The 22,801-nt window shown below is 47.6% G+C and overlaps 1 protein-coding gene across 6 annotated transcripts in view; it reads right to left on the minus strand.

Moving 5' to 3' along the window:
• Window positions 1-22,801, minus strand: part of DNMT1 (DNA methyltransferase 1) — a 46,422-nt gene that overhangs the window by 18,260 nt on the left and 5,361 nt on the right. For 5 of the 6 annotated variants that reach the window (XM_023245156.2, XM_023245159.2, XM_006928387.5 and 2 more), the window contains exons 2-17: window positions 18,715-18,751; window positions 17,658-17,765; window positions 17,245-17,464; window positions 16,527-16,602; window positions 14,944-15,019; window positions 11,458-11,492; window positions 10,996-11,080; window positions 9,127-9,161; window positions 8,027-8,111; window positions 6,096-6,130; window positions 5,536-5,617; window positions 3,743-3,777; window positions 3,367-3,412; window positions 3,192-3,272; window positions 2,999-3,108; window positions 188-306 (exon numbers count right to left, since the gene is read on the minus strand). In XM_023245156.2, coding sequence (XP_023100924.1) covers window positions 188-306; window positions 2,999-3,108; window positions 3,192-3,272; window positions 3,367-3,412; window positions 3,743-3,777; window positions 5,536-5,617; window positions 6,096-6,130; window positions 8,027-8,111; window positions 9,127-9,161; window positions 10,996-11,080; window positions 11,458-11,492; window positions 14,944-15,019; window positions 16,527-16,602; window positions 17,245-17,464; window positions 17,658-17,765; window positions 18,715-18,751 — 1,265 coding nt within the window. Of the gene's footprint in view, window positions 1-187; window positions 307-2,998; window positions 3,109-3,191; window positions 3,273-3,366; window positions 3,413-3,742; window positions 3,778-5,535; window positions 5,618-6,095; window positions 6,131-8,026; window positions 8,112-9,126; window positions 9,162-10,995; window positions 11,081-11,457; window positions 11,493-14,943; window positions 15,020-16,526; window positions 16,603-17,244; window positions 17,465-17,657; window positions 17,766-18,714; window positions 18,752-22,801 lie in introns of those variants that run through there. The other variant, XM_019817312.2, reaches the window with a different exon arrangement.

Consider the following 22,801-nt stretch of genomic DNA (forward strand, 5'->3'; position numbering starts at 1 on the left):
GGTGACTTCTCTTGTCAGCCAAACTGGGCAGTCCTCAGAGCCACCAGAGCGAGTTTGCTAATAGCTGTTCACAACACAGTCTCAAGCCCTAACTTTAAGGGACAGTCGTTCCAACTGAATAGTGCTTTGCAGGTAAGCTTTGTTTTTAAGATCTCTGCCCAAACATAACCTGGAACGTTCCACTGACCTTCAAGAGACGGGTCATCATCGTAGATTGGTTTTGCTGAACCGGAAAAGAAGAGCTCAACGTTCTTCTCAATGAGACCAGTGTCGATTGGGCACAGGTGACCACGCTTACAGTACACGCTAGACAGGTGACAGACAGCAGTTACCAGCCGACCAGTGAAGGCAGGCAGAAGTACACAATCAAGCTCAGACCCAAGGTGACGAGACCGCGTGCAAGTCCTAGACTCTTAACCTCCTCGGCTATCAGAACACTTCATTGGCACAGTGTCCTCACCCAGTTTCTACCCAATTCTCCCACCTATGCATCAAGAGGATCTTGATGCCTGCAGACCTAGGCATCTACAAAGGTGACACCAAGAAGTCAGGGAGTCTTAGAGTGGGGTGACAGGAAACCTCACAAGGGAACAACGCACTACTGCGTCTTCCCTCGGCACACTGCTATCGGACAAGCACTGGCTTCTCAGACACATGCTGCTTACGGCTGTGGCCACCACCTCGATCTAGCTCCAAAATGCTTTTACTGCCCACAAAGAAAACCTTCTCTCCATTAACCAGTCACTACTTCCTATTCCATCCCCGCCCCTGGCAATCCCCACTCTGCTTTCTCTGCATTTACGCATTCAGTGTTTTATATATGCTCAATGTTATAGGAACTTCACCTTAATAAGAAGCACAGTAAGACCTATTACCTAACAGCATGAAAACAGATGTAAAGATATGGGAAGGACATACTTCCACCTCATTTGGAGGGTTAAATCTGGAGTTTGAGGGCATCCATCCACAGTCCTACCACCCAAATGTCAAACTGCAGAAGAACATGAAATCAGGGTGTGTATGTGTGTGTTGGGGGTGGGGGGGGGGCTTTCTGCTTATGGAACCGCTCGTGTTGGCCTCAAAGAGCACCTTCCGGGCAAGAAGTACCATCCCGTGGTGCAAAGGCCCAGGCGGGCGACACAGAATCCGCAGGTCTTGAGAGCACCACCCCCCATCACACTCCCACAGCCTAGGCCCTTGGAAGCCAGAAATCCTCATCCTGAAACCGCACAGAACTTCAGAAATGCAAACACGGACACCCTGAACTGAAACCCCCACCATGTGCCAGGCATGGTGGACAGACATGAACATCCTGAATTGAAACCCCTACTACGTGTCAGGTATGGTAGATACACACGGGTCATCTCTCTGCCCTCGGGACTCAAGTCCAGCGGGAAAGATGGACACATAGCCAGGGAGGGGAGGATATGGAGGACCCACAGAAGGGGAGGATACAGTGCCCAGCCCGGCAAGCTATCCACGACGACAGGGAGAAGTTCTAAGTCCTAGGCAGAGGCAGGACCCACTAGTTCACAAAATGGACCCTGCCCAAGACTGCTTTCACCTGCCACTTTCAAGCCCAAGTACCAGAGGTAAACAGAGTCCTTAAATAACTCCGGCAGTCCGGCTACAATGACACTATCCCTGCGAAGCGTGTCCTTAGTGCCGCCTCCCCACCCTACGGGAAAGGGTCTACAGCAGACCCTCTCTCAAGGAGGAAGCCAAGAGACTCCCAAGCTCTGACATTCCTGACTCCAGCAGCCCGGGCTCCAGCTGCTGCTCCTCTCCCGAGCCTCTGTCCTGAGACACGCAACAGGGCGGCACGAGGGCATGAGCATCAGCCGCATCAACACAGTAGATTTCACTTGCACCACCAGGCAGAGGTTGGGCCAGGCCTTGGGGGTCACTGGTAGGTGGACAGCATCTTGACACAGATCAGGATCCTGACGGTGTTCGAGAGGGGGATACAGCCAACCACCAACCACAGGGAGTATGAAATGTGCTGCAGAAGAAACACGCTGGGGATCTCGTCTCGGGGCAAGAGAACCCCTAACCTGCTGTAGGGCAGGGGTGTTAGGAAAGTGATGCCCACACAGGTATGGTAGAGGAGATCCACCCCCACATTTTCCTCAGGGAGGGAAAAAGCACCTGCTAAAGCAGGTGAAAGAATCAGTGGGCATGTCCTGGAGCCAAGCCACTCCCCACAAAGAAATAAAGTGAAGCCGCAGAGTAACTGCAGCCCCAGCGAGGGGCAGAATGGAGCACAGGGTGCAGAACACGGGACTGCGTACTCACAGGCTTGTTTGAGCCTTGCCAAAGGCGCAGTCCAGACGCCAGGACCTTCACTCCAGAACCTCAAGGGCCACTGCCACAGCCTGTGCAGCCCTGCTTGGTCTAGCCACCTCCCGGGCCCTCTGCTCCCGCAACTCTGGCCACACCAGCCTCATCACTGAGTCCTGCACAGCCAACAGGAGCCCACCTCGGGGTCTCTGTACCTGCTGTTCCCTCCAGCTGGGGTGTCCTTCCCCAGCTGTCCCCTCGACTTACGCTCTATGCCACGAAGGGTTCTGCTCGAGTCACTTCCCCTCTGTCCCAAACACACTCTCCCGGCCCCTCTCTGCTCACCATGCCTTTCACATGTGCCGCGGTTACTACCACCTGACACGCAGAACTTAGCTTCTGCCCCCAGGAAAGCAGGGACCCACGGTGTTGTACCCATAACACCTAAGTCAGTACCTACCTAGCACATGGTTGGCCCTCATCTGGATGAATGAGCTTCAGGATGCGTACAGACTGAAGATTAGACGTGTACGGTTTTAACAACCCACACAGCGGAGATCTACTACACTCCCACCATCTTTGGGGCTCTGATCCAGGAGGCATTAGCAACTTGAGAAAGGCTACGGGTCAAACGCTAAAGGACCTCAAGAGGACACCAAGAACTTCGGCGCCTTCAGGAAAGTGCTCTATTACAATGAAGCAGAAGCATGTGCGTTACCTAAAGCAGGTCAGTTTGTGTTGGGGAAGGGCCTCATAACTCTCGAAGCCAGACTCGTTGGCATCGAAGATGGAGAGTCTCTCATTTGTCAACAGCTGTGGCTCATCCACCTGAGAGACAGCAACCGTTAGGCTGAGGCAGAGGCAGAGGCAGAGGCAGGAAAGAGAAGGCGGGAAGTAGAGCCGGAACTTACTGCGTCGGGGGGATGCTGTTCGTACTTCAGCTCGGCATCGTCCAGGTACTGCCCACACTGAACACACCGCAGAGGATTGGGCTGGGGGCACGAACACAAACAGCACTCAGAGGGCCGGCTCTGAGCAACCCCACCAGCGCCACAGCACCCGTTTTACTCCCAGTTGTGGGTTTACCTTGGAGGACACCACGGTTTTGGTTCGAGCCATTTTTTTCTCCGTTCTGAGAATAAAGCAGAACATAGTTGGTGTGTTTTTAATCCTATAGGAACATGTGAGAAGCTACCCAAGTTACACCTAATCTACTGACACAGGTGAGCACCAGCTGCTGCCTTGGAGGGAGAAGTGCCAGGTCCTCGGTGTCCCTGTACCACAAGGAGGGGACCTGCCTCACGCAGAATTGGAGCGTTTGGGTCCTGAGCTCACAGACTCCATAAGAAATAAAGCTAAGCTGAGGCTGCTCTAGCAATTCATTAAAACCCCTTCATCTTTTTTTCTAGAACGAGAATCTTAATATGATCCGCTTTGTACCAAGACAACAATGAGTGCTTACGGTTCTTTGGACGTAGTTTTGCGTCTCTTCTCTTCCTAAATGGAGAGAACAAAAGAGGGTACAAAAGTATTTTACATCTGGACAATGCTCCAGAATTTTATTTTTTACATTTTTCTAAATATTTATTTATTTTTGAGAGAGAGAGAGAGAGAGAGAGACCGAGCGTGAGCAAGGGAGGGGCAGAGAAGGAGACACAGAATCTGAAGCAGGCTCCAGGCTCTAAGCTGTCAGCACAGAACCCCACACGGGGCTCAAACTCACGGACCATGAGATCATGACCTGAGCCGAAGTCAGATGCTTAACTGACTGAGTCACCCAGGCGCACCAATGCTCCACAATTTTATATACACAGTCATCACAAAACCTAGTCAGAGGCAGAGAGGAAGAGAGTCAAGGGACCAGTGAGGTCCAAGCCATCTCCAGTGTCTAGAGTCTTCTATTCAAAATTCTTGTAACTAAAGACTTCCTTAAGAGACTCCTAACAAAAACCATTAAAAACAAAAAAAAAAGCTTAGCTTACCCGTACAAGCAGTACCTCAAGGCAAATAAACAACTGATGAGGGGTCTGTGGACTGAATTAAGTCCCTCTAAAGTTCATGTTGAAGCCCTAACCCCGAATGTGGCTGTATTTGGAGAAGAGGCTTTTAAGGAGGTGACCAAGGTTCTAAGGGTGGCCCTAATCCAACAGGGCTGGTGTCCTCTTCAGAAGGGGAAGGGACACCAGGCTCCCTCTTCTCCCTCCACACTCACACAGGAAAGAGCCTGGGAGGACGCAGTGAGAAGGCAGCCGTCGGCAAGCCAGGAAGAAAGGCCTCACCAGGAACTAACCCTGGCGGCACTCTGATCTTGGACTCTGAGTCTCCAGAACTGTGGAAAAATAAACGTCTGTTGTTTAAACCACCCAGAGTGCACCACTGGATTAGTCTACCATTAAAAAAAGAGGAAACTTCTTTCTGGAGTTATGTTTGGCGAGTGAAGGAATGAGAGAACTGTGGACTATCACCACTTTGCAGCTCCCAGTGAAACAGATTTAAGCAATGACTGTTACAAACATTAGGTGAGAAGCAGAGAGAAGCTTTACAATGGATGGATCAGTCTTAACACCATAAATAGACAACTGTGCCTTCCGGTGTGACATGACAGGAAGCACCTGGCACCCCCTCAGAGTCCACTGGGCAACAAAGGACCTGCATCTGGTCGAGCCCCCAGACCTAACCATCAGTCCGTAGGAGACAGGGCTGGAGAGAGGTTTAACTCAAGAGGGGTGCAGCAACAAAACACCAGGACCCAGAAACTCTATGGGTAAGCCAGATCCCTTCATAAATTGCAAGGCAGATGAGGGGGTAAGACTCTGGAGGAGACAGGACAAATAGAAACCAAATTCACCATATAGGCCTTGTCTGGGTCCTGATTCAGAGTCCCCGTTGTTTCTTTTTTCTAGGCAGGGAAATCTGAACAGACTAGACCTTTGACATTGTATTAATGATGACCTTGTGGGGATATTTAAGAAGAGAGTCCTTTTATAGGAAGTTCTTCTGTAACTGTCTCAGTAATGTCAGGGATTTGTTCAGCATCACCCAGGGGTGAGGGAGGCTGGGAGAACAGGCAGGGACCGACTCAAACACTTGGCCATGAGCAGAGAGCTGTGGCAGGCCGATGAGAACACGAGGCCCTGCTGCCCTATTCGGCCTACTTCGGGGTATGCTCGAATGTCTCCAGAACAAAAAGTTTACTTAAAAAAAAAAAGTCACTTTGGGATGTAGGAAACAAAGGATTAAAAAACAAGAGCTTACCTTTTCATCCTCATCTTTTTCTTCAGAAACTTGTGGTTTTACTCTTTCAGGTTCTTTTTCTTCAGGTCTCCGTTTGGCAGCTCTGTTAGGCAAATAAACATATGCCAAATCTTTGCTCAGAATAACCCTATTGCCAACTCACATCGAAAACAAAAACTAATGCCTCCATATTGAAAAGCAAAATATTCAGAACGTATCTGGGCAAGATTCTTTCTTCCGATCCAATAAAGAAAGCCCCTTGTCACGGTGGCTCTAAAAGGAGCACTGATAAGTTGTTTGAACTCCAAAAGCAGCCCCCGTGACCCCTCCAACGCGGGCCAAGCGAGAAGTGCCGGGAGGGAAGGGACCCACAAGACGTGCAGGGGTGGCACAGCCACCCAAGTGGCAGAGGAGGCCCAGCTTAATTTCTTATCCAACCCCGCCCGAGCGGATCCAGTCTTCTGAGCGCATCAGCACCTCCGTGTAAACCTCTACATCAGCACCGATCTCTAGAATGGTAATTTCAGTAACGAAAATTACACAAAGCACAGCACAAAGGCACAAGCATTTCAACCACTTACAGATCTTTGGGTTGACTTCTGGGTCTCCTTTCATCCTGCGAGGGTGAAACAGGGGTGGAGAGAGAGAGAGGGGAAAAGTTAGTTTCTGAGAAAAGAGCAAGACCAAACTGAAAGTACCAGTTAATGATCACAGCACCGTGAAACTGGAGAACAGGAAAATCTACACAGGCCTACAGGGTACAGAGGAGACTTCACATTTTTAACTCCATTCCCTAACCCCCTACAAGCAAGAGTTGGCCAGGACTGGGCAGGCGGTTTCTATAAAGAGCTAGAAAACATTCTCAGATTTTGTAAGGCTCGTGGTCTGTGTCACAACTACTCAATCCCACCATTGTGACATAAAAGCAACCAGAGAAAACACAGAAGTGAAAAGGCACGACTGTGTTCCAAAAAAACTTATAAAAATGGGCAAAGGGCCAGATTTGGGCCATAATTTGCCAACTCCGTCCCAGGAAACCTCATTGTAAAGGGATTATACCCATGTACCTTAAGTTGGCCAAATGCCTATACTTCCATTTGTCATCTGGTCAGAGGTAAAGATGTCATATAGAAAGGTATCGGGACAGCAGGAAAAACAAGGACAAAACTTAGCAATCTAGCATGGAAAATTAAGAAATAAAAGAATTCCCAACTCCGTCACCAACTCCTTGTTATATATGAACAATCTAGTGTCTTCTCAGATTAAATAACTTTCTGATAAATTTATTGATCTTATCTTCATAGATTAACAAGTCTGTTACGTTTATTAAAATAGGAGAGCCAGGGCGCCTGGGTGGCTCAGTCAGTTGGGTGTCCGACTTCGGCTCAGGTCATGATCTCACGGTCTGTGAGTTCGAGCCCCGCGTCGGGCTCTGTGCTGACAGCTCGGAGCCTGGAGCCCGTTTCAGATTCTGTGTCTCCCTCTCTCTCTGCCCCTCCCCTGTTCATGCTCTGTCTCTCTCTGTCTCAAAAATAAATAAACGTAACAAAAAAAAAAAAAAAAATAGGAGAGCCAACAATATTAGAAAGGGTCAAATGTTTGATCCTTCCATTTCTTTCTACCATGAGGCAAGAGCTCCCACCAGTTTGTGTCTGCAGAGAACGGGCGGTCTGACACCATCACTAGGATCTCTCTAGGGGGCCTGGCAGGGATTCCAGGCAAGTGCCGACAGCAAGATAACCAATATCTGGACAGAAAAGGTGAGGGACAGTTAAGATGGCAGAGCATGCTGGAGGCGACACCAAAAGGGTCAAACGCCACGGAACAAGAATGGATGCCTGTTGCCAGCCAGGTCAGAAGTAAGGAAGTGCATGACCCAGCAAGTCCATGACCATGGGCTCCACCATCTAAATCTCAAGAGACAGAAGAACCACAGACAATCCTGGGATTATCCCAGTTGGACTTCTCTTAGACAGGGACCACACGGCTTATAGAGCTGGGGAGTCCCGTGCTGCGGCCCCCCAGTGCACGAACCTCTCCTCCCTGGAGTGCAGTCAGCAGGACCGCCCTGCAGATGACCTTGCCATCCTGCACTTGTACGAAGGCCCAGCCCCACTCCATGCATAAAGTTGCAGAGTTTAAATATGTTCACTTAGCTGAATGGGGGAGGCTGGCAGGACGGGGAGACCTAGACTCGGAACTTAGGAGGCTGGCAGAGCAACACAGGTGTGGCTGGCGCGTCCGAGGGGAGGATCAAGTGCAGCCAGACACGCACACACCTTCGTCAAGGTGCACACAGGCCCTGTCCACCGTTACAGGGAAGCAGACCACTGTACACACAGACATGAGACAACCACCAACCCCCATGAGGGGGATTAGGGAACTTTCCCAGAGTTGCCCTGTGGGGAGGTAGGGCTGGATTTGAACCCAGAGCCCTGCCCCACACCATGTGTCCCGACCAAATGGGAATAGAAGAAAAGTGGAATCTAAGAAGCAAAGATTCAGTCTTTACCCTCTCGTCTCCTTCATCCGTTTCGGCCTGCACTCCTGTTCTTCCTTCTCGGTCCAGCTCCTCCTTCGACTTCAGTTTAGGTGTTCTGTCACACAAAACCGGACACATCCACGCGATCAGCTCGGGGAGGCGGACACCACTGCAAGCACCCCCAGTGATGGCTTACGGTCTCCTCCCCGGACCCAGAGCATGGACTGCCTTTCCCAGCTGAAGGGCAAGTCTTCCCTATAGGAAGCCCGAAAGCCATTTATTACTTCAGAACTTATGATCTTCAGAGATGCCATCAACATTTCATATAAATGAAACAAACAGCTTAAATGAACAGTTTAAAACAAAATAACCTCCCCCCCCCCCCACACACACACATAAATAGGACTCCATCGATTTCCTGTAACCTGATGGGAATTCTGCCCACAGAGGCAGAAGGCAAGTGTCTGGCCCAGAGGTGGACCCCGTGTGGGTTCACGACAGCCGGTCGGATGTGTGACCTGCATCAGTAACCGTGGAAAGCCAACTAGCCACACAAGATCTTCACTTCCGGCCTCTGCCCCTCCGTTTGGGTGCTCTACCCACCCCTAGACACAGGCCCGGTCTCGACATTTCCTCCAGCCAACTGGATGTCAACAGAGACTTGAAATGCTCTTGACCTCTGCCCTCGCACTCCGCCACCGCCACAAAAGCACACCCGGGCTGGCCAGGTCGTCCCCATCATCTCCACCAAGCCTGGCCAAGATCAGTCAACAGACACCAGGAGGCAGACTTGCAAGCTCAGGAAATGAGGTCTTAAGTCACTGAGCTTCAGCAACCATAATTACCCGGCATCCTCACAGCCAACGGGGGAGGAACGCAGCAGCTCATTTGATGCCCTTTCTCACCACCTCACAAACTACGTGTTGAATGACCACCACTGAGGAAGGGCCTCGGGTCAAGATCAGCTGAGCTCAGCCTTCACTCCGGTACTCCGACCTTCCCCAAGTGGAACCACCCACACACATATAACTTACATACTTAATGCTCTGCCTAACCCATTATTTTTACCAGAACACTTATTTTAGCGACTTTCACACTAGGAAGTACAAAGGCATGTTAACTATACTTACGGTTCTTTGGTTTGACTTCTGAGCCTCTTTTCTTCCTAAGAAGGGGGGTAAAAAAGAAACTAGTTAATTTTCCCCCATTTAGCCCTGATCTTTCCATTGTTCTATGGAAACAATACCTAAACTGATCCTACAGTCTAGCTGGTGGGAGTAAATACGATCTATCTTCAAGATAGCAAGGTTTTTTGGGGTTTTTTTTTTTTGAGGGGGGGGTGGTAAGTAAGCAGGAAGTTGCAGGATCTAAGAGTTCTGTAATCTAAGTGCTTTGCCCCCAAACCCCTCTATCACACGTCATGAGTACGTGTGGACGACCTCACAGACAACTGGCTAACAGAACCAGGAATCTATAACAAAAGCATGAAACAGGATGGCCCACTCTCAACAAGTGCTCCGCCTCAAACACTGATGACGATCGTTCTGAACCCAAGTTTAAAAGAGCTAAACACACCTTTGTGGAAAAGGTCCCGAGTGAATTCGGCCTCAAACTCCACATTTTGTGAAGAGACCACAAGGGTTAGTGATGTTAAGAGAAGAAACACACTGAAGACCCATCTACTGCAAGAAGAGGTACTGGGAGTCTGACCACAGGCAAGGAATTTCAATCCTGCCCAACGCGCCCTGAGGGTAGTTGAGCAAGCCCACTAGAACTGCCTGTTCCCAAATGAGCTGGACTATAACTGCTATCTAACTAGCATTAGGGTAGGAGAGGTGATCGATTGAAGGCTAGCTTTATACCAAACGGTTCTTCAAGAATGGTCACTCACTTAGTTGATCCCCAACTAGAGCAATAACAGACACCCATCCTTTACCCTCCATCCAAGTTTGTAAGAAACTTCTAGATATTTTGAGACAGAAAGAGAGAGAGGCACATGCATGCGGGGGAGGGACAGAGAGAGAGGGAGAGAATCTTAAGCAGGCTCCATGCTCAGCACAGAGCCCAACGTGGGGTTCAGTCTCATGAACCATGAGATCATGACCTGAGCCGAATTCAGGAGTCAGACACTGAACCACCTGAACCAGCCAGATGCCCCAAAACAGGACCCAATGTTGCCCTGTCGCCGGTGGCTGCCCAACGTTAGCCCTTCTGTCATATAGGACAACACTGCCCAATGGTAAGCTTCCCATTATCAAACCCCCATTCCCTCCCCTATCCTCTCCTCGAGGGGGTTCAGGTGGCACATCGGTCTTTCACAGAACCTTAAATTCGGATTGTACAAAGAAACTGGAGGTCTGAGGAAGACCTGGGGAGATCTGGTCTGATCGCCATGAAGAATGCAACTTTAGGGGCACCTGGGTGACTCGGTTGGCTGAGTGGCTGATTCTTGATTTCAGGTCAGGTCATAATCTCACAGCTGGGGAGATCAAGCCCCACGTGGGCTCTGTGCTGACAGCGTGGAACCTGACTGGGATTCTCTCTCTGCCCCTCCCCTGCTTGCATGCTTGCTCTCTTTCAAAATAAATAAACTTAAAAAAAAAAAAGAATGCAACTTTATATCTGGATGATGCTATAGAATTTCAGCACCCCTTGTGTTTGAAAGTCAGATTCCCACAAAGACTTGGTGAGCGAGGGAGGCAGATGGGCAGGGGCACAGACTGAAGTTCTGTCACTGATGGAACAGCAGAAGGTCCAGCTGCTCCCCAAGACTAACGCGGTATCCTTATCACGAAAGCCACACAACCCCCCTTCTGGGTAGAGAATCACAGAAAAAGAAGTCTGGAAAGCATTTTGGCTAAAGTCAAGGTCATTTTGATCAGGAGAGAAAGTCCTTTTGTTCCTACACGTGGCCCCCCTCCCGGTGGCCCCCTTCCTGAAACCGAACGGGGACTCCAAGTAAAGTACAATGGACAAACTCGGATGTGACCAGGCTTTACTTTTTCGTCTCTTTCCTCCTCTTCTTCCATGTGTGTTCCAGGTCCTACTCTCTCCGGTTCTTCTGCAGGGAGCGGTCTAGCAACTCTGTCAAGCAAAGTAACACACACCCCAAGGGTGACTTTCCCCAACCCCTCCCCTGCCAGCAGTTTTCCTAAGGTCCTCCTCTTCCTACCCCAGAGAGCAATCTCCATCTCAGAGGCCCTGAAAGGCACATACTACTTTAATATTTAATCAGACCTTTAAATCTGGTTCTGACAACGGCCGGTTCCCCTCAATTCATTCTTTGCAATGAGAATTCTACATGAATTAAAGGCTAATAATCTGACCCCAAATTCAGCATTCTTGAGCCATCTATGGTCGCCATGGCAACTCACAATAAAGCTCTTTAAAACTTTGCAGAAAAGTAATTTCGGTAATGAAGATTGCACATTGTACAGAACAGGTATATTAATCGTTCTTACTGTTCTCTGGATGTAACTCTCCGCCTCTTTTCCTCCTGTGTGGAGAGAAGACAAGAACATTCATTTCAAAGAAGATCAACATGAAAAGCATGAGTGACAGTATTAAATACATTTGGCACAGTTAAAAATGGGGGGGGGGGGCTGGGTTTAAGGGAAAGATCTGGGTAATCAGCATCAGTCTGGTAGTGCCGTCCCACTACCCTCAAAACGAAGGAGGCCCAGGAGTTGGCCCAGCACATGCCCGTGTACCAGAGGTTTCCAGTGACGCTCTATAAAAGAATCAAAGATCCTCCACCCCCAGTCAGGAAGTCTTTAATATTAGGAAAAAACAAAATAGAAATTTGGGATTCACAGCAGGAAGTGAGGACACTAGCTCTTCCCGGACGAACACGCTGGTGTACCATTTCACACTGTCTGCCGTCTCCAGGGTATCTACGTGTATTTAAGAGGGATAGATATACTGCAGTGACGAAACAGATCTGGATCCTGTTTGGGGTAGAGGTTACAAGACTCCATACACGTGAGTGCATATACACACATGCGAAAACTGGTAAAATCTGAATAAAGTCTAGATTGTACAGCGAGGTCACTTTCCTGGTTTTGCTGAGGTATTACAGTTCTAGATGTTACCATTGGAGAAATTTAGGGAAGTACACAGAACCTTGTTGTATTCTATTATAGGCAACACATACACAAAAATCTGTGGTATATGTAGGTGCAGATGGAAAACTCTGCCTCCAGGCTGCCTTCAGACTGGATCTACACCAGCTCTTCCCTGAGTCTCCAGCCTGTTGGCCTGTCCTGCATGCTTTAGTCTTGCCAGCCTTAACCGCAGGAGCCAAGTTTAAAATTAATCTTACACATACATCTTGTTTCTCTAGAGAACTCTAATGGTAGATTTCATACTAAGTCTCTTTCTCGCTCTCTCTCAGACAACATAGAGGAAACTGATAAATCCTTGCCTCTTCCCCGCTCTGGAAGGTCAGGAGGAAGGGAGATCTATGTACCAAACATCCTTTTATACTATTTAGAAGTTTTACTAAATGCATGTAATACCCATTTTTAAAACATAGTAAGTTCTCATAACTTTAAATGGACTAAAAAAGATGATCCCTGTATGAGGACTTATGTGACAAAACTATCTGACACTGCTGGCTGGATACACCAAGTCCTATCTAGCATATTGCGACAAGGTTTTTACAAGCCTTCATAAACAAAGCCTCCCAGGCCTCACACAAACTGCCAGTGAAATGGTAGGTTTCTTGGAAAGCCAGATGAAAAGGCTACACAAGCCTTCTAAAAGGTCAGGGTGCAAGAAGCCACTCTAAAACAGGTGAATGTGGAAGAGAGCTATTGATATTACAAGAGCAAGCCTGTTTTGTCTGTAATGCTTTCTCCTAAGAGACAAGAGACTTGGCCACTGATCTGAACACACGGTTCCCTCTGGGCCTCAGTTTCACTTAAAAGCAGGTAACCTAAACTTAACTATAGACATCAGAATAAAGGTCATGGACAGTAACATGTGGTTTCTAAAAACAGAATCCATGGGTCTTACAACAGGTTGTCAAGCCTACCTCAAGGAGAGTGGTAGCCCGGTGACACTTGACACCCCTTAGCCCAGTGCTTCTCAGCCAGAGTAACTTTACCCCTCCCCCCAATTTGGAAGTGTCTGACGATGATTTTTGGTGGTGACAACTGAGAGGGGAGAGGGGGATTACTACTGGTATCTAGTGAGTAGAGGTCGGGACGCTGCTACATGCGATAAACCACAGTGCCGCCCCACCGCCTCCATAGCAAAGGATTATCTAGCCCCAAAAGTCAATAATGCCACGGCTGCTCTATCAGTAGCAGTAAGGCATTTACTACCCACACATAAACCTATAGACTTCCCTTCAACGTACATAGCTAATCCTGCAGCAAAATCAAAAAGAAAATTGACGTGCGACCATCTGGTATTATCTAGGTTTGGGCCTCAAGTCACAAGGGAAAGCACCATCACAGACTAACATCTTCTGTATCACAGACCTTCAGTAAGCCACTGGTTTTCTAACCTATGAGGTCTAAGTAGCATTATTACACTACATACAGCAACTCTAATTTTCTGCTGTTAGACAAGTTAGATGTGGAAAAGGAGCTACGGATGGCAGGAGCAAATGCTTTAAACATGTCACAGCTGGGGGTGCCTGGGTGGCTCGGTCAGTTAAACGCCCGACTCTGGATTTTGGCTCAGGTCATGATCTCACAGTTTGTCAGATCGAGCCCCACATTGGGCTCTGCGCTGATAACACAGAGCCTGCTTGGGATTCTCGCTCTCTCCTGCTCTCTACCCCTCCCTGCTCTCAGTCTCTCAAAATTAATTAATTAATGAATTAAAGTTTTGGGGGCACCTGGATGACTCAGTTGGTTAAACATCCGACTCTTGAGCTTGGCTCCAGGTCATGATCTCATGGTTTGTGAGTTCAACCTCTGCATCGGGCTCTACGCTGACAGTGCAGAGCCTGCTTGGGATTCCCTCTCCCCCCTCACTCTCTGCCCTCCTTCTCTCTCTCTCTCTCTCTCTCTCAAAAATAAACATTTGGGGCACCTAGGTGGCTCACTTGGTTAAGCATCCAACTCTTGGTTTCAGCTCAAGTCATGATCTCATGGTTCGTGGATTCGAGCCCCAAGTCAGGCTCCGCAGCAGGCAGCGCATATCCTGCTTAGGATTCTCTCTCTTTCTCTCTGCTCCTACCCGGCTCACACTTTCTGTCTCTCTCAAAAATAAATAAACTTAAGGAAAACAAGTAGCACCTGAGTGGCTCAGTTGGTTGGGTGTCCGACTCTTGATTTTAGCTAGGGTCATGGTCTTGTGGTTTGTGAGTTCGAGCCCCGTGTCAGGCTGTTCTGGCAGTGCAGAGCCTGCTTGGGATTCTCTCTGTGCCCCTCCCCTGCTCTCTCTCTCTCTCTCTCAAAATAAAGAAAACTTCAAAAAAAAAAAAATACATTTTTTAAAAAAGCTTTAAAAAATAAACAGGGGCGCCTGGGTTGCTCAGTCGGTGGAGCATCTGACTCTTGGTTTCAGCTCAGGTCATGATCTCACGGTTCCTGGGTTCAAGCCCGCATCAGGCTCTGCGTGGACAGCATGCAGCCTGCTTGAGATTCACTTTCTCCTCTCCATCTCTCTCAAAATAAATAAGCCTTAAAAATAAATATTTAAAGAATAAAATGTCACAGTTGATGGCCAATCCTGTCAGCTAGAGAAGTAAGAAAGCAGACATAGGAAGCAACAGACTCTGAAGTTATGGGGCTGCCTTGTGAGTAGCAGGGGCCTGTGGAGCCCTCAGGCCTAACTGTGACACACTTCATACTACCCGGGTCCAGGGACAGAAGGTCCTAACACCTTCTTGGTCACTTCAAGTCCATTTAGATAGGTCAAGTGTAAAGTCAGGGCTACCAGCAAAATACCAAAAGAAGCAGAGTGAAGAAACTTGACAATGTCAGCCCTACCTGGTCTTTTTCTTCCTCAACATGATCATCCGATTTCGCTTTTTCACGCTCTTCCTCAGGTTTCCGTTTGGCAGGGCTGACACAAACAGGAAAGCCGACCGTTAGCTTCGCCAGACCCCAGACCTCCACCAGGCATGAGAGGACTTGTATTCCTCCCTACCAAAGGCGGCCTCTTTAAGACAGACTCAGGGCATGGGTGCCTTCTTCCCTCCAAGGAAATGCCCTCACTGCCAGGATATCGAAAGAGGCTTTAACTCTTGAGTGACGGGTTAGAAGCGCACCACTTTGCAAACCTAAGAAATCATGGAGCTAGACATCGATCGACAGCCGCTGGCATCACAGAAGAGACATCACATGCCTCTGATGGAAAGACGGCACCATCTGTGAAGAAGTCTCAGAAAATGATAGAGCTGGAATCTGATCCAACTTCTAAACCTAACTACCAGTTTACGAGAAACAAGACAAGGAAGACATTAACCACCAAAGGATGCAGTCAGCGAGACCTAGAAACTCTATTGGACAAGTGAACTAATTTCTTCAAATAAATGGCAAGAAAAAAGGAATCTATAATTTGAAGGGCTTCAAAACAAATCAAGTAAACACAATTTGCCGCACATGGGAAAATACAAACACTGGTTACATACTTGATAGTAAGGAACTGTTATGCTTTATAAAGTATCAAAATATTAGAGTTAGTCTTTTTAAAAAGATAAAACATGTTTGCTAAACATTAGTAATTCTAGAAAAATATGAATAAAAGGTTAAAAAAATATTTTATCATCTAGAAATCTACATTTCTGAGATGGGTTTCAAATGACATCTGAGGGGGTGCCTGGGTGGCTCATTCAGTTAAGCGTCTGACTTTGGCCCAAGTCATGATCTCACAGTTCATGAGTTCAAGCCCCGCATTGGGCTCTGTGCTGACAGCTCAGAGCCTGAGGCCTACTTAGGATTCTGTCTCTCTTCCTCTCTCTCTACACCTCCCCCACTCATGCTCGGTCTCTCTCACTCTCAAAAATCAATAAACATTAAAAAAAAATTCAAAGGACATATCTGAGATGGGTTTCAAAGCAATCCAGTTGGGGGAGAGTTTACAGGGGTACAGACGAAAAGATGGCCAGCTGATAACTATGGCCACTGGGGGACAGGTACTTGGTGTTCATTTTACTGTCCTGGCTAGTTTTGTGTATATTTGAAGGTTCCTGTAAGAGTAAGTAGACAGGAGGTCTTGAGAAATGCTCTTCGTGAATATTTAATAAAAAAAACTGCAAGATGAAAGCCTATGCAATGTGGAAGTCAGAATTGCTAAATTAGGGGCACCTGGGTGGCTCGATCAGCTAAGTGTCCAACTCTCGATTTTGGTTCGGGTCATAATCTCATCGAGCCTCACATCAGGCTCTGCAGACAGCATGGAGCCTGCTCAGGATTCTCGCTCTCCCTCTCTCACTCTGCCCCTCCCCCACGGTCTCTAAATAAAACTTAAAAAAAAAAAAAATTGCTACATTATACCCTAATTCCATTCCTGTTTTACCAGAAACAGTTGGCCCCAAGAAAAGGTGGTGGTCGATTCATTATATACTGACCCCCTTGAGAAATGAGATAGGATGGTGGTCTGCCTGGTAGTTTGCCTTGTAATCCTGGGGCTAGATGAAACTTCAGCTGTTTAAAGAAAAAAGAAACAAAAAAAGCCACTATGAATAAAAAAGTTCACAGAAAAGGTGCAGTTCTTTGGCATTACCAAGATAGCACAGAGAATCAGGTTCTGAAGATTAAGTACCCTTCTCTTGTTCTAACCAGGAACAGTCTTGATAAAGGTAGCAATTAGCACCTGCCAGTTTGCTGAGCCACGTTACTGGAGCTCTTATTGGAGGGGCCAAACCCTGAACCAGACAAGGAAACAAACTCTCAGATCATCAAAAGATAAAGTGGCTAAGAACCCAACCTGCACTCAAGTCCCATGCTCTTTGAGTTTTAAAAATTCCAGAAGAGTTACTTTGACTACAAATTGGGAAGGAGTCTATACATTTAGCTTCAATAGGCATAGAACTTAGAAACAGTAAGTATTAATAACTCCTGTTACCTTATACAGCATAAGTTTAGCTGTTTTGGGATCTAATGCTCGATATTTGGTTAAAGAAAAAAAATCTGAAGAAGTACAGCATATACATCTAAGCTAGTTAGGAAGTATAGACAAGAAACAAACGAGGAAGTACCGCCCCAGGGGACCTATGGCTCCAAGTCTGGTACCGTGTAAGGGGACAGCCAGTCTCCACCAAGATGAAAGGAGTCAAGGGGTCTTACACTTTGTCTCTCCGTCCGACTTGCTTCTTCTGGGTGTGTAAAGTTTGGAAACAGGTTTGGGGGATTTGTTTTCCTCTGCCATTCCCACTCTGCGGTCCTCACCACTTGTCTGGCTCCCGTTTTCTAGACATCCATTCACTTCCCGACTGAGAGCATGAGCTCCATTCTCCAAGGATAAATCTTTATTTAAAAGGGATTTGACTTTAGCCAGGTAGCCCTCCTATAGCAGGAAAGGATAATTTAGGTAGCAGTGAATGCAAACACGTGGCAATAAGAGAATAAGGAAACACGCATTTCCTTTATAACTATTGGGTAACAGGGAGAGCTGGGGAGGATTCTGCCTCCCGGGTCACACAGGAGTTAACACGGGAGGGGATGTTTCCTAGACGCCGGGATGTCAAGAAGTGACTTACCTCTGATAATTCTTCTTTATGTAATTTGGTTTCCAAGTCACATAACTGATTCTTTATTTCTGTTTGCAGAAATTCATGCAAGAGATTCAATTTCTCCTTCACACATTCCTAAGGGAAGAATATAGGTTTAGATGTCCTCAAACTCCCGAGTTACTAACGACTAATATACAGATAATTAAGCTGCCTGATCACAAAATAACCGAATGGCAGGCAATGCTGATTCAGCCTTAAAAAACTGAATATTCACAAGACACGTTTGTGATGGTACAATGTGATCTTAACAAATGTATCTCCAGAGTGGTGAAAAATGAAAGGCTAGATGTGGGACAGAGACCTAGAACAGTGTTTTAGGAAAAACTGCGCTTTTGAGGAATAAGACCAGGGTAAGTTACAATTCAGAACTGATGGTGTGGAACCTAGACTGAGAAACTTGTCAATGAGTGACCAAAAATGAACCAAATTAGCAGCACATTAAGAATAATATCTAGGGGCGCCTGGGTGGCTCAGTCGGTGAAGCGTCCAACTTCAGCTCCGGTCATGATCTCGCGGTTCATGAGCTCAAGCCCCGCATCGGGCTCTGTGCTGATGGCTCGGAGCCTGGAGTCTGTTCCAGATTCTGTGTCTCCCTCTCTCTCTGCCCCTCCCCTGTTCATGCTCTGTCTCTCTCTGTCTCAAAAATAAATAAACGTTAAAAAAAAATTTTAAGAAAAAGAATATTTAGGTTATCCTTGAAACTATGGGGATAAGCCAACTCCAACTTAAACTTTTTATGAGCCACAGGGGCACCTGGGTGGCTCATTCAGTTGAGTGTCTGACTTTGGCTCAGGTCATGATCTCCTGGTTCAGGAGTTCAAGCCCCAAATCAAGCTCTGTGCTGACAGCTCAGAAGCCTGGAGCCCGTTTTGGATTCTCCGTCTCTGTCTGTCTGTCCCTCTCCCACTTGGGTGCTCTTGCGTGCATGCTCTCTCTCTGTCTCTCAAAAACAAACATACGTGAAAAAAAAATGCTTGAGCCACAAAGTGTCTGTCAAATAATCACATTTGGTAATAAAATTTACCTTTTCTGTAAGGCTATCTCTTTCCAAATCTTTGAGCCTGTGGGAAGAAAACAGGGGAGAAAGAAAGGCTGTTAAGCAACTTTGTTTACTTTAAGAATTAATACCACAGTTTTAAAGAACTTTGGAACTAAACTGGATATATATGAGTGTTAGAAAATATACATATATGTGGTGGTTTTCTCCTCCTCTTGAGGTCCTCAAGTCCTGCTAGAATGCCTACAAAGTCATTAAGAAGGCACATGCAACCTGAAGGAGGTCCCCCTCTTTAGTTTTTCAGTTTTTCTTCTTCACTTTTTCTGAAGCTGAGGGGCTAGAGGAGTTTGAGAGAACAGGTGCTATTTCCAAAGGAACTGGGACAGTGGAAGCAGCCCGCACAGTTGGGGTCCTCCTGTTCACTGACTTGCAGGTGGTCTCCCTCCAGTTCTTCTCTGGCAAGACCCCAAGGAAGGGCACACCACAGGGTGGCCAGCGATGGAGTGAGTAGACCAAGGCCACAAGATGCTGTGGGGAACAGCCAGCTAACATTCCCAAAGGCTGGGGGGATGTGGGGAGGGGGGGGTAGGCAGCATTCTAATGAGGAACGTAAGCATTGGGGAAGTAAAGGCATCTGGGGCAGCAGGGGCGCCCACACTCAGGGGCAACAGATGGGAGTGAGAAGACTGGCTGGCACCTCACCAAAGATCTCTCCGTTTCGAGTGTCTGTACCTAATCTCTTAGGAGTGCACACTGGTCAGGAGTTTGGCTGGAAAAGCACAACCTGATTTGATTATTGAGGATTAGCGTCTTGCCTTTTTTTTTGGGGGGGGGGGGCAGTGGCAGGAGAGAAGAGGAAAGGAGCAAGAGCAGAAGACACCAAGGAAAGAGAGAGGAAGAAACAAGCTGTGGTTCCCAGCCCGGGTGCCAGCTGTAGACATGGGAGGAGAACAAGTCTAACCAGCTTGGTTAGCATCTGTCACTGGAGAAGAAGTACCCTGTGCAGGGACCAGGCCTTCATCATCTCTGAACCCTCCCACTCAGCACCAGTACAGATGGCATAACCCGTTATCTATCACCAGCTGAGAGGGCAAGAACAGGGCTCTCCCAGGCTGGTTTTTCCAAGGGCAAGTGTGAGCAGCAAAACCAGGAATGCAAGCAACAGGCTTTGCCGGACTAAGGTCATACAGTGGCTGCTCCAAGTGCATGTGGACCCCGCCTCTAGCTTTGATCCCCAACACATCTATGGGTCCCTGTTATGCCAAGCCCTATTCCAGGCAGTGAGTTGGGTAACTGGATGCAGGGACTGCCGGGCAGGGACCTCCTGACCTGGGTGGGTCAGGAAAGGTCTTTCTATAGTATAGACAAGACTGACTGCAGATATGGTGACAGTATATACTATATATATTATACACACACACACACACACACACACACACACACACACACACACACTCCTTGCATGTAACCCCTTCCAGGCCAAGTCATTCTACTTTCTTTTTTTTTTTAATATGAAATTTATTGTCAAATTGGTTTCCATACAACACCCAGTGCTCATCCCAACAGGTGCCCTCCTCAGTGCCCATCACCCACCCTTCCCTCCCTCTCACCCCCCATCAACCCTCAGTTTATTCTCCGTTTTTAAGAGTCTCTTATGGTTTGGCTCTCTCCCTCTCTTTTTTTTTTTTAAACATTTATTTATTTTTGAGACAGAGAGAGACAGAGCATGAACGGGGGAGGGTCAGAGAGAGGGAGACACAGAATCTGAAACAGGCTCCAGGCTCTGAGCTGTCAGCACAGAACCCGACGAGGGGCTCGAACTCACAGACCGCGAGATCATGACCTGAGCCAAAGTCGGCTGCTTAACCGACTGAGCCACCCAGGTGCCCCTCTAACTTTTTTTTTCCTTCCCCTCCCCCATGGTCTTCTGTTAGGTTTCTCAGGATCCACATAAGAGTGAAAACGTATGGTATCTGTCTTTCTCTGTATGACTTATTTCATTTAGCATAACACTCTCCAGTTCCATCCATGTTGCTACAAAAGGCTATAATTCATTCTTTCTGATTGCCAAGTAGTATTCCGTTATGCATATAAACCACAATTTCTTTATCCATTCATCAGTTGATGGACATTCAGGCTCTTTCCATCATTTGGCTATTGTTGAAAGTGCTGCTATAAACATTAGGGTACAAGTGCCCCTATGCATCAGCACTCCTGTATCCCTTGGGTAAATTCCTACAGTGCTATTGCTGGGTCATAGGGTAGATCTTAAAAATTTTTAATTTTTTGAGGAACCTCCACACTGTTTTCCAGAGTGGCTGTACCAGTTTGCATTCCCAAGTCATTCCACTTTCAAAGTAACCCAGGTTCTGGGAGAGCCAGATGAGAATAGCTACACAACTCTGTATGCACAGCCAGAGGTACACATCCCGCTACAGGAATGGAACGTTGGACTTCCCAGTCATCCCACTCACAAAACTGTGGCAACACACAGCCCCTTGATCCTCAAGTCAGGCATTAAGAACAATGCTCAGCTGCCTGTGAAGCCCATCAAAGTACCCTGTTCACCAAGGCTGACAACCCCTACATCTGGGCACGAGACAGATCTGTGGGTCTAAATGCTGTTGACCTCTCCTATGAACTGGGATTGTCTATCTTGGCAGAGAAAAACCAAAAAATCTTCAGAATACCAAAAATGTCATGCCCTGAGAAGACTGGATTTAACCTGTCTGGCCCCAGAGAGGAAGGTTAAGAGCCCAGGGCAGGCACCGAGGAGCCAGAGTGGGGCAAGGAGGAAGCTGGTCAGCGCACCTCCCCTGACACCCAGGCTTTCACCGGAGAGTCCATCCCTTCCCCGGCAAAACCGATGACGCCACCACACATCTGCTTTACATTCAGGGCCAGGAGGATCAGAAAGACGTGAAGGACCAGGTAGAATACTCAGAACGGCAGCCATGTTATGAGATAAAACTTTAGGTCCCTTCCAGCCCAAGATCCCATGATTCATTTCTAGTTGCTTCCCTCATGCAGTAATCCTAGAAGGGAAATAAAAACATATCCAGGTCCCTGGGTGGCTCAGTCAGCTAAGCGTCCAGCTATTGACTTTGGTTCAGGTTGTGATCTCACGGTTCAGGAGATCGAGCCCCACGTCGGGCTCCACACTGACAGAGTGGAACCTGCTTGAGACTTTCTCTCTCCCTCTCTCTCTGTCCTTCCCCTGCTTGCACAAGCACAGTCGTAAATAAATAAGTACATTTTAAAAACGTATATCAACAACTGAAGGAATAAAGCAAATACAGTTCTGAGGGCTTCTGAAGAGCAAAGGTCTAAGAACACCATCAGGAAGGACTGGCCCAGGGGAGTGGAGAGGGCTCAGTGGGAATGGAGCAGGGAGACCTGCCCAAACAGGGAGCTGGCTCAGGGTACACCTAAGAAACCCACACAAGTCAGGCTAGTGCCAGTCTGAGGGAGGTAGGCAACACCAGGCTAAAAAACTGATTTTCTTCCATAGTTACACCACTGAAGGAACCATGGGGGGAGGAGGAACCCAAGACATCAGAGCCATGTTTTAAGAAAATTAATCTGGCAAAAATACATGATGTAGATTAGACAGGAAGAGATTACAAGATGTTAAATCACTCCCTAACACCCTGAAATTAGAAATGCCGGTCTGAAACAGGATTTAGCAGCAGGAATGGAGAGCACGCTAGAGAAGTTACAAGAGGCAGAATTAACGGAGTTTTGTAACCGTCTACGTGGCAGTTGGGGTAGGGCCATCTGAGACAGTATCTGTGGTAGGCAGGATAGTGACCCCTCCCAAGAGAGATGTCCATGCCCTAATCCCCCAGAACCTATTAATATGTTGCCTTACCTGGCAAAAGGGACTCTGCAGATGTGATTAAGGTTAGAGCCTTTGAGATGGGCAGATTATCCTGGATTAGCCAGGTGGGCCCAAACTAATCACTTAAATCCTTAAAAGCAGAAAAAAATCCCAGCTGCATTTCGAAAGATGTGACTACAGAAGGTTCGGAGAGAGATGTGACAGGAGAACCGGCTTTAAATATGGGAGGAAGTGGGCCATGAGCCAAAGGATACATCACCTCCAGAAGCTGGG

This window comes from Felis catus, chromosome A2 (genome assembly GCF_018350175.1).
Source record: "Felis catus isolate Fca126 chromosome A2, F.catus_Fca126_mat1.0, whole genome shotgun sequence".
Taxonomy (NCBI): Eukaryota; Metazoa; Chordata; class Mammalia; order Carnivora; family Felidae; genus Felis; species Felis catus.